Source organism: Benincasa hispida, chromosome 5 (assembly GCF_027475165.1).
Source record: "Benincasa hispida cultivar pf3 chromosome 5, pf3_genome.v1.1, whole genome shotgun sequence".
Taxonomy (NCBI): Eukaryota; Viridiplantae; Streptophyta; class Magnoliopsida; order Cucurbitales; family Cucurbitaceae; genus Benincasa; species Benincasa hispida.
In genome coordinates this window covers 35,706,150-35,718,392 of record NC_143482.1, presented here as the reverse complement: position 1 = coordinate 35,718,392, position 12,243 = coordinate 35,706,150, and the positions used below count along the sequence as shown (strand labels likewise).

Sequence of the window (12,243 nt, the reverse complement as noted above, 5' to 3'; positions counted from 1 at the left end):
ATCTTACTAGCCAAAGTAAAACTATGTTCTCTATTCTAGATTGTGGAACAAGTGATGCTATGTTGAATTCCAAGGGAACCAATGTGATAAAATAGGAAGGGTTTTGATTGTGAGAATAACTCAGAAAAAAATTGGAAGAAGTTATTAAAAAGAATCAAAATTTACTAAAGGGTTCCCAATTTAAGATGGTCTCGTCAAATTACAATTCTAATATCGAGCTTGAAGGGAATCCCAAAAAGCATGTGAACCCATATGCTTTTAGTTTATGTTTCGAACTCATAGAAAATTATAGAGAGGTTTAAATATATTTAGTTTATGTTTCGAACTTACAGAAAATTATATAGAGTGAAGATTTTCAGAGAAAAAAGGAGTTACCTTTAAAGACAATTTTCCATCTTCTACAATTCCTCGTTGTGATTACGATCTCTCAGCAACTCTTCTTCCAGTCTTGAACAAGAAACGACCACAAGGTCTTTCCTACTTTTCTCCAGCAATGAAAAGGTTTGTGGAAACCTCTTTCAGAAGACAAGGGGAAGAGATTTTCTATCTTTCACAGAGAAACAATTTTGTGAGAGTGGTGAGAGATTGAGAGATGATTGAAAGTGAGTGTAAGAGAACTATTTTTTAGTAAGTTCTATTTTTTCAAATGTTGAACACTTCTGCATAGCAAGTAAGGGAAGTTAACTCCCCTCTCCACTCACGCTAACTCCCCTGTCACTACAAGGAGTTAATCTTAATATTTAATTTAAATTAATTATATTAAATTAAATAAAATAAAATCAAATTAATTAATTATTGTTCGCACGAGATTTCTAGAGAAACTTGTTTCGTAGAGTAGAACTGTGTTGATGTTAGTGTTGATTTGATGTAATGTGGTTTGATCTCTAGTACTCGATCCTCTGATTCTCTCTCAGTTGAATGCATACGCTTGACTTGAAGAAGTGGAGCACGTGATTTTCTTGAAGTTGAAGTCTTGGAAGAGTCTTGTATCTTCAGGAGACTTGTGTCTTCAACGATTATGCAAGGAGCGTGGAATTCTCTCTGGGCTCTTTAGAATATAGAATTGTTGAACCCCACAAATGAAGAGAGCTCATCTATTTATAGAGTTCTCTGGTGGGTTTCGTGAGATTGGGCTTGGTTGGTCCATAGGCCTAGCCCTTGGGCCTAATTAGTTGGACTTGGACCTACTTTGCCTTTGGGCCAAATTAAGCACATTTTTGCGTTCAATTAGACTTTAGCCTAAATTATATATCAAATTGGTCAAATTAATTTCACTCAATCCAACGTTTGTGATGAAAACACGTGATATCACCAGAGTTTGCCAATTTATGTCTTCAACTTCAATTTGGGGACACATCTTCTAATTAGTCACAAGTTCAATTACTTTGAGTTTAGTCATTAATTTAGTGAATGACGTAGTATTTTGTGATTGGCCAAAAATTTATCCTTCAACCAATGCCTCTTTTCGAGATTTATGCATATATGTGAGTGGATGAATCTAAAGACTCATGCAGTTCGATCGAGCCTAATGAAATAAAATCTGTCTCATCCTTCTTCCTTCTCCTTATTTCTGAAAATTAATCTTTGCAACTTTCTTCGTCTCAGAGAAGATTTCTTCCGGTCGCCATCTTCAACATTTATTCTTACTCTTGCATGTTTGAAAATAGTAAAGTGAGTAAAGAAGAGTAAAGGTTTTAGTGCTGAAAACATGTCTATCAAAGTGTGAAATTAATAGTACTACATGTGTCAACCTCAACATATATTACTTGATTAACTTGTTTTGGAGAGTATGTAATTAATTAATTCAAATATATATTCTTTTTGTTGACTATTCTTTCAGAATTAAAGATTACATATAAACTATCAAATAAGTAATTGTTAATTTTTACCTCTAAACATAAATAAATAAATCGTTAGAGACACGTTGGAGCTTAACTTTTGTTGCAACTAACTTTGAATTCTTTATATATATATATATACATTCTATTTTTTAATTTATTTTTAATTTTTATGATTTTTAATCTTGGAAGAAAGCTGCTCAAATTTAGAAGGCCATACATTGCATTTTAGAGACAGTAGTCATATGTGTAGGTGGGAAAGTTGAACTAACACTTCTTTAACCATCATCTCTTTTCTTCTACTATAAATATCTCTAACATGCTACAAAGGGAGATCATCAACACTTACATATCTATTCAAGATCATTTCGGGACGATAATCTATAGCCTTGTGTTATTATCGCTTTAGTCTTTTGTTTTGAAGTTCAATGGCTACTCATGGTTTTTCAACCTTAACATTTCCTCTTATATTACTTGGTATTCTTATGTTGATGAATTTTGATTTCTTAATCACGATAGTGAGCGCAAGACATCTATTGGAGATGCCATTACCTAAGGTGCCCGAAGAGCTTCCAAAGCCAAAGATACCAACTTTGCCGAAGCCCGAGCTTCCTCCAGTACCGAAGGTCGAGTTACCTCCATTGCCTCACCTTCCACCCTTGGAAAAGCCTACAATTCCTGATTTTCCAAAGTTATCTGAATTACCAAAAATACCTAATGTTGATCTCTCAAAATTTCCTGAAGTTCCAAGCTTGCCCAAGTTTGATCTTCCCAAGTTATCTGAAGTTTCAAATCTACCAAAGCCTGAGCTTCCAAAGCTACCTGAATTACCAAATATACCTAAACTAGAACTCCCTAAATTACCTGAATTGCCCTCCCTCCCAAAGTCAATCCTTCCGACTCTTCCAAAGGACATGCCTTTCCCTTCATTTAACCCACCCCACACAACCGCAACAAAACCTTGATTAACATATTCAGATCTGCAACAAATGGATTAAACATACATTATTATATATACAACACTGAACTATGTATTGTCTTTTTTTTTTTATATTTTTCCCTTTAATCATCATTTCTAGTAAGTGTGTGAGATTTTTATGTATGTCGTTTCTATTCTCGTCAAGAGTATTTTTATAGTTATAGAATGTTCCTTATAAAACATCATATTATGAATAGATATTTATTTTCGTGTGTGATAGTTTCAATGATGTGTTTCTATGTAGTTTAAGCAATTCTAACACCCTTGAAGAAAATGATGGAAAAAACCAATTTAAATGGATACATATGAGATTGATTAGCCATTATTAATTTAAAGTACCTGCAAGATATACTTATATTTAGAATAGCATATCAATAGTAGAATATACTTATTTTCCGTATGTCAATATATGAATTTGAGTTATAACTCATTACTACAAAATTGGGATTTAATGCAGTTTAAAACTGACATTATAGGGGTACAATGTCGAATGAAAATTGACATTGAAGATCGTGTTTCAAAACGTTTTTAATATCGATTGTCTTAAATCGACATTATAGTTGACTGGAATTTCAATGTCAATTATCTTCAATGTTGGTTGAAAACCAACATTGTACACTATTTTCTATGTCAGTTTTTTACCAAATTATCTCAATAATTGTCCGATATTATTTTTAATTTCTCATTTTTAAAAATGTCCTATCAATTTTTAATGTCAGTCAAACAGTTGAAAACGACATTAGGTGTCTCATTTTGGGTCAAGAAATGTCCATCTTATTTAATTAAAAAAACGTAAAAAAAAAAATAAAATTATTTTGTTGTAAAGTGTGCCTGTTACACTATATGTGTGGCAAGCCAACAATATTTCTCTGCTACCTTTAAATATACAGAACCGAAACCTAAAATAAAACAATCGACACAACAATATACTCTACCACAAAACTAAATACACAGTTATCTAAAATACAATAATACACTTCCATAGAACTACAATAAAGCACACTTCTATAGTATAAGTAATAATTTGTCCATCCACAAACAACATTTAGTACTTCCAATCCATTCTATAAGTACTTATCAAATATGAATAAACACACTAACCAACACTTATATATCGACAACACACTTCCATAGAACAATAATTAAAATTGTCATATCCACCACTCATATGGAACCACCCGCTTCTTCAAAACTGTAATACGAAATACCAAACACTTCTATAATATTAATAATCATTTCTCCCTTCACAAACATTAATTAGTACTTACATGAGTACTTACACCAAATACCCCTAAATAATAAAACTATACACCAATTCTTCCAAGAAAAAGATCATGGTTAGATAATAATTCGTCTATACACAAACAATGATTGGTACTTCATATTCATTCTAAGCTTGCATATTTTACTCAAAAATCGTCAAGATTCATTTTAAACTAGCATTTACATTCTATTAAGACACAAAGTAATAATAATAATAAATAAGTGCAGTCTTACACAAATCGGCCAACAAAACTTGCCCATTGTGTTCTTTTCTAAACAAGTAACAATCGTTGCTACATGCATGAATCTTCTCATACTTCATTGTAAGTGTACACAAAATCTTTTTCAATTAGAAGTTAGAATTTGATTAGGACTAGGTAATTTGTCATGAATTAATTTTAATAACTCAGTGAAACTCTTATCACTCCATCCAAATTTAGCTTCCAAATTATATAACTTTACCAAGGTACATATTTTTGTAAAAGTTTTATAATTTCAGTACAATAGTTTTTTCGCATCATCTACTAATCCTTCAAATTTATCGAATTTTTCGTTAAAATAGTTGTTTGAAGTCTCAAACATTCTAACTGTGTAATCAACATCACGATCATCCTCATCAACATCATCTCTATTACTAGTAGACACATTTTTATTGTTTCTCTAGATTAGTAATGATTCACTGTGAAAAATCCATGTCTGATAACTTTGATTTATACCATTAAAAAATAAGTGATCTCTTATTGTGTTTATATTCAGAGTCTTTTCATTCACGCAGTTCAAACAAGGGCAACTCATAAAACTCAACATATTTGAATGTTGTAGAACATTTTTAATAAACATCTCAACCCCTAACCCATATTCAGTTGACATTCTATTCATTTTCATCCATGAGTTATCCATGATTGTACAATATGCGACTTAATCTACAAAAGAGACAAACAATAACAAGAAAAAATTATGTAACCTTAAGCTTGTAAACTTAACCATAATCAACGTGAAGATCTAAAACTTGTTTATATCAACATGAGACAAACACAGAAGAACAAAAACAAAATATTTTCATGACTAAAATATAACCCATGAAAATGTTCGATAAGCACATTAGCAACCAAACAAAAAGATGATAGCAAGACCATCAAATAAATTTGTATTCATGAACTAATTTTCATTTCAACACTTTAAAATCTTATGAACCATAATCTACAACAATAAGTAAATTACCTTATATTAAATTTTGAGATAAACTCAAAAGAATAACACAAATAAAATATTAAAGGCTAAAATATAATTTTAAAAAATGGTACTAATGTACACTAGAATCATACCAAGTAAGACTATCAACCAAATATTCTTAAACTAATTTTATTCCAACATTTCACAATTTCAAGAAGCTTATCATTGGAATAAAAATAAAATGAATGAAATAACTTTAAATTACGAAATTGAAAATAAATATGAAAAGAAAATTTTACCTTTGGTCCAAGCAAACAACTCAAACAACCCACACAAAAATTGTGAAGAATTTCACTCAACCCACAAGCTTGAAGAGATCTGAACCAGAGCTCAAAGATTGGAATAGATCTGACCTGAGATGGGTAAATCTGGCGAATGCACAAGATCGACGAGCGTTGCACCTAGAAAATAGAGCTGAATCACCATGCCGACGACAGGGTCGGAAGACCCCATTAGTAGATCAGACAAATAGATGATTGGATCAAAAAAGCCCATGACTAAAATCGACATCAAAGATCCACTTTTTTTTAAAAAAAAAACAAAACGACATTATACATCCATTTTATTTTTTTCAACCAAAATTAAAGCCCAAAGTTCTTGTAGTGACTAATTTTAATTTTCACAAGTTTTGAAGTTATATACTTTAAATGCCCAAATGATATATTTTAAATTTGATATATCCACAGTATATCTAAAAATAAAAAATAAAAAATTAACATTTCAAGTGTACATATCAGCAATCTATCTAAAAACAACATGCATTAGATCGATAACTTATTTTGAAGTAAAACATGTGAGTATCTCATTTTATAAATATAATATTTCAAGTGTATTAGTAATATAAGACATACGAGTGTATCTAACATCAATAATTAAATACTTGAAGTAAGATAAGGGTATATCAAAAATATATCTGAACGTCAAATACTTTTTTCAAGTGTATCAACAGTGTACATAACAAGTATCAACAACGAACCTTCAATCAGTAATCTATTTTGATATAAAGCATTTATATTTACCATCAATTTAATATACTAATTAATTTAATAATTCTCCTCATCAATTTAATTTTATAACCATTGTATTCCAATTCAATAAGTAGTATGTCAGATATGAAACATGAGTGCATCAGACGTTAATCAATAAATATATAAAGTAAGAAATGAGTATATCAACAATATATCTAACAACGACCAACATTTAGTCAATAATGTGCTTCAAACTAAAGTTTGCATATTTCAATTTGTGAGTACGAGATTCCAAGTGTATAGGCAGTATCTCACATATAAGATATGAGCATATCAAACATCAATTAGTAAATATTTGTAGTAAAAAATGAGTGTATCTGCAATATATCTAACAACAAACATAGTTTAAACGTGTAGAACATTTTGGACCTCCCGTTATTTCAATTGGACTGGACTTGTAAATTATTTAATTTTTGCAAAATTAGAATGGTTGGTATATCAGTAGTATGTTAATACTTATTAGAAAGGAAATTTTTTAATATATACGATATTATTGTATCAGTAGTATAACATTAAAACGATTACTTAACTATCCAGTATAAAAGTTGTGAGTACATCAACATAAAGTCTTGTCATTATTGAATTTTAATAATTATACATCAAAATTGATTTTCCATGGTATCTATCAAAGGTATATCACTTAAGTAATTTGATAATACTTAAAATGATCTATATCAATAATATATCATTTATATTCAACATATAGTAGAGGGTATTTTGGACTTTTACCTTTTCAAATCCGCAAAAGTAAAAAAAGTATCGCAAATTGTAATTAGTTTTTCTGCTATGAATAGAAACCGCCGCTTTGAAAATATTTTAAGAGTAAGTTACAATCAAGATTTTAATTCTTTTTTGATCCTTTGGAATTTCTAAAAATTAATTTTTTAAACTCGTCTTTCATAGTACATTCTATTATAAATATCATAAAAATAGATATCCTATGCTTAGTGTCCTACATGTCATGTGTCATTTTTCATATTGTCCATGTGCACTCTTTGTGTCCGTGCATGTCCACATCCTACTTGTCACTTTGTCTATATTGTGAACTAAAGTTTTAAACAATATTCTGAACTAATTTCTTGTCTTCTCGTGGCCGAACAAAATAACGAGTTATTGATGAAGAACTATGAATCTCGACCAATTGGAACAACACTATTCCCTGAAGTGAATGATGTGAACGTGAATAACCGTGGTCGAGGTCATGATCGTGGTAGAGGAAGAAATAATTATTATTTTCGTGATGGTTGTTCTAATCATTTAAATTTCAAAAGAACCATACAAAATGATGATCACAAAGGAAAAGCTCCAAAAGATAAAAGTTCAAAGAGTGTTGAAAATAAATACTTCCAATGCGGAATGACTGGGCAGTGGTGACAGGTACGTCAAAACGCTTAGTTGATCTCTATCAAGGCTTCCTAAAGGAAAAAGAGAAAAATGTTGAAGCAAATTTTGTGTACCAGGATAATGACATATTTCACCCATCCCACATGACAAATTTGGATGTGGCGGACTTCTTTGAATCACCTGAAGAGAATATCGACACAGTTGGTGGAACATCAAGTGTTTCTTTCAACTTTGAGAATATGTAGACTTAATGTTGCTGTTTTCTTATCTTCGTATTTTTTTAGAAACTTTTGTATATTTTAAGTGTTGTTTTTCTTGTTAAAATTATTTTTTTTTAATGAAGAAACATGGATCATTTTCATATGTTGGGTGATTAGAAAATGAGCAAAGAAGATCTATGTCTAGCAGACAGTGCAACTACACACAGAATACTTATAAATAAAAAATACTTTTCCAAATTGACAATGCTGAAAGCAAAAGTAAATACTATATCAGGTTTTGCAAACTTGATCGAATGTTTTGGAAAAGAAAATATCATTTTGCCTAAAAGAATAAAATTTACAATTAACAATGCATTGTTCTCTAGTTAATCAAATAGAAATCTTCTAAGTTTTAAAGATATACGATGCAATGGTTATCATATTGAGATGGATAGTAAGAATAATGTGGAATATCTATAAATTATCTCTATTGTCTCAACTAAAATACGTATATCGAAAAAATTGCCTGCTTTATCTTCTTGATTGTATTATACTTATATACGAGTAACTGAAACATATGCAATAATGAACTTGAAGTTCATGAATCTATACATATTTATAATTTGGTATGACCGATTGAGTTATCTGGGATCTATAATGATGAGAAGAATTATTGAGAATTCAAATGGACATCCATTGAAGAACTATAAGATTCTTCAATCTAATGAATTATCATATGATGCCTGCTCTCAAGGCAAATTAATAATTAGACCATCACTTTCTAAAGCGGTGACTAAATCACCTACATTTTTAGAACGAATTAATGGTGATATATGTGTACTTATTAATCCACCAAGTCGACCATTTAGATATTTTATGGTATTAATAGATGCATCGAGTAGATGGTTATACGTGTGCTTATTATCACGTCAAAATCTTGCATTTGTAAAATTACTTGCTCAAATAATTAAGTTAAAAGCATGATTTCCTGATTATACAATTAAGACCATTTGTCTTGATAATGATGGTGAATTTACATCCCATGCTTTTGATAATTATTATATGTCAATTGGGATAAGTGAACATCCTATAGCTCATGTTCATATACAAAATGGTTTAGCGGAATCATTCATAAAATGTTTACAATTAATTGTAAGACCATTACTTATAAGAGCTGAGCTTCTTTCATCTGTATGGGGACATACTAGTTTGTATGCAACATCACTTTCCAATTGTTCCACCACAATGTATGAAGATGGGTCCTCAAAGGAGGTCAGAAATATATATTGGATATGATACCACAACGACTAAGTTCCCCGTACAGATCAATGTGAACTTGAAGTTCAGAAAATAATTCATTTGCAAAATATAGCAAATAGATTATCAGATACATTTATAGATGCAAAGAGAGTAACTAAATCAGTGATATATTGTAAAAATACAAGCCATTGCAGTCTTTTACATAGAATTATGAGGGTTGATGAGTAAAATATGCATTAAAATGACTAAGGATTCATGTAGAAAAATGAGCTTTCGTCAATCAACATTGAAAATTCCCGTTAACCCCATATCATGCGTTATTCTGCGTCAAAATGTCTATTTTTATAGTTGTCACAGGTATTGATTGCATGCGTTGATCCCAGACAATCGCAAAGTTAATCGCATGCGTTGATCTTCATGAAGATAAGTTCGTAGCATGAAATGCTGCAACTACAGAGTGATAATCGTGTTAGATTGTTGATCGCAAAGTGTGTGTAATGCGTTGATTCTTCAGAAGGAAACAATCATGAACCCATACCTTGGAAGTATCAAAGAGATACGATCATGATGACATTTCACCTATTTCAACAGTGATGGTAATGATTCAGAGTGGGACTACCAATGTTATCGACGACTGAGCTCTATAAATGGATCCTTGGAGCCCAAATTCAAGGCATCCGGGTCTCTACCTTAAGCATATTCTTGTGATCATAGACGAGAGCATAAGCAAACAGTCTTTGAGAGTTCTTCCTTCCCACAATCCTTTACGAATTAACGATCGGTGCTTCGCTCGAGATAGAGCTCAAAAGAGACTACTCCACCGCCCATCCATGGCACCACATATAGCCTTGACATACTTGATGGAAGCAAAAGATTGTCTACATCTAGCCCTTTACCCATCTTCTTACCTATATATTGTATTACATTTTGGCTCAATCATGTGGCACAGAGATATGAAGCATGTAACAAACCACCAAGAGGTGTGCATTGCGTGAGTATAGTGAGTCAATCCTCTTTGCTTAGTGCGAGGCTATCGCAATGCTTCTCTATGAGCTAAATAGATATAATCAACTGCACAAGAGGGTAAATAGTGGAACTCGTTAAGTAAAGTGAGCAGTGTTCCTAGAGATAGAAATAATCTCATGCTCAACGCAACCATGCGTTATAGAGATATAAGCACGCGGCTGACCACTGAGAGGTGTGTCATGCGTTAGTGTGGCGAGCTGGCATTACCATTGCGACCAAATTTAATGACTTGATGAAATTTTCCCTCAACTCTACTTCTCCATGCATCTTATGACGCGTTAACAGTTGCCGTAACTCTACCCATTCTCATAGTCAAACTTCAATTGCTTAGTCTATTTAGCTAAGTGTATGAGTAGCGCACAACTAATTAACTTCTTTCTTTTTATTTTTATTCATCACCTCAAATGCATTACTTTACAAGCATTCCTTAGTTGCAATTCTCTGTGTTCGACCTTGGATCATCTCGAGAAGATTGCATTCTCGTTATACTTGTTGAGAGAGCAAGAAAACTTGTGGTAAGAATGCATGGTCATCGCATACACAATTACCGCATATTCTTCTTATCAATGGATGATAACTGCATGACCATCAAGGCATAGCAATCATCATCAAAGCAAGAATTATTTTTTCCATCAAGTTTTTGGTGCCATTGCTGGGGACTTGGCATCTAATAGTTTGTTTAAGTTTTATGTTTTCGCAGGCCCCCTTTTTGGTCTTAGGCGTATTGTTGCTTATGCAACCAAGTTGCAAACGATATTTGACTGAAGATGTTATGCCCGACCCTGAGATTGAAAGGTCATTTGTCGCATGAGCTGGAAGCAATCTTAGAAGCATGGCTACTGCCATACGGCCAATGAATGCTAGAAGCTCTGGTGGTCAGGAAAATTAGTCCCTTGACCTAAGAAGGTGAGTTCGATCCCTTGCATGGAAGAATCCTTGCGGTGACTTCACTCTAATTTCTCCAAGGACGTCTTCTACTCTATCTTTACTTTTCTTTCTAAGTTAACTTTAGTTAATTTATTTGATTATTGTGTTTTGGATTTACGGCTACTTTTCTTGGATGTGGTGTGGCAATCGCTCTTGTTTGGTGCGATAATAATTCCCTCTCAGTGTGTTGTTCAAAAGAAGAATTCTCTCCCTTATTCAACGCATGACTATTTCTTTCGCATGAATTCTAAGTTATTAACGCAATCGACACTCTGCTTGCATCACTCTTTTCTTGTTATCTTTCATGCATTATCCTTTTGAGATTCTCTTTTGCCCGCTTGCCTTTTTTTGCGTTGATAAATTAGCATCCATAACTAAATGTAGCATGGCTCACCTCACTTTAGTAGCTTCTTTAAAGTTTGACAGTCTCAAGTTTTATTATGTGCAAACTTCTACTCAAACCTCTTTTTACCGCATCTTTGAACAAATTTGTCTTTAGCTTTTTGGGAAGGACCCGACTACTACCTAAATTTGTGGGGTGGGATTGGTCTAAGAAAATGCGTTGAAAATAAATATTGCGACAACGCTTAAAAAAAAAAACTCCATTGACAGCGCAAAGGTGAAATCCAAGCTGATAAGAGTTAAGTTGTGAAAGGTACCTACCAATAGTTGGATACATTATATGACACTCATCCAGGTGAGCCAAAATGAATGTAGGTGACAAGAATCAATGCATAATAACCACTCCCCTATCTGGTGCAAACTAGATTTAGCTAAGACAAAATTTGAGTTGAATATGGCACGTAACCGAATTGGATGCCCGCATGACGCCCATGGGGGTAAGCCAAAATGAAGAGCGTAACCAGGTTCAACGCCTTATTTTAATAATAAGTCACAAAGATTTGAATCATTTTGAATGGTCGCATTGTAAAAAGCTAAAAGCAAAGTTGTCTACGATGAGTAAAAAGTTTTGAGTAAAGGCTTGTCATAATTAAACTTAGAAAATATCTCTTAGAAGAAGTGGCTAAGTTTGAAGAGAGTGTTGCTACTAAGATTAGAGGTGTAGGGGAATATTCTGAGAAGCTGGTCAATGCAAAGGAAAAGCCAGAGGGCAAGGTTTGAATTTCTCTAGTATAAGGCATGCT

At 32.4% G+C, this 12,243-nt stretch overlaps 1 protein-coding gene across 1 annotated transcript; it reads left to right on the top strand.

Annotated features, from left to right (window-relative positions):
* The first annotated feature begins 2,188 nt into the window (after window positions 1–2,188).
* LOC150036070 (uncharacterized) lies at window positions 2,189–3,043 on the top strand. The gene has a single exon (XM_090313681.1). It carries the CDS (start codon window positions 2,267–2,269, stop codon window positions 2,801–2,803), a length of 537 nt encoding a protein of 178 aa, XP_090169807.1. The 5' UTR covers window positions 2,189–2,266; the 3' UTR covers window positions 2,804–3,043.
* The last annotated feature ends 9,200 nt before the right edge of the window (window positions 3,044–12,243 follow it).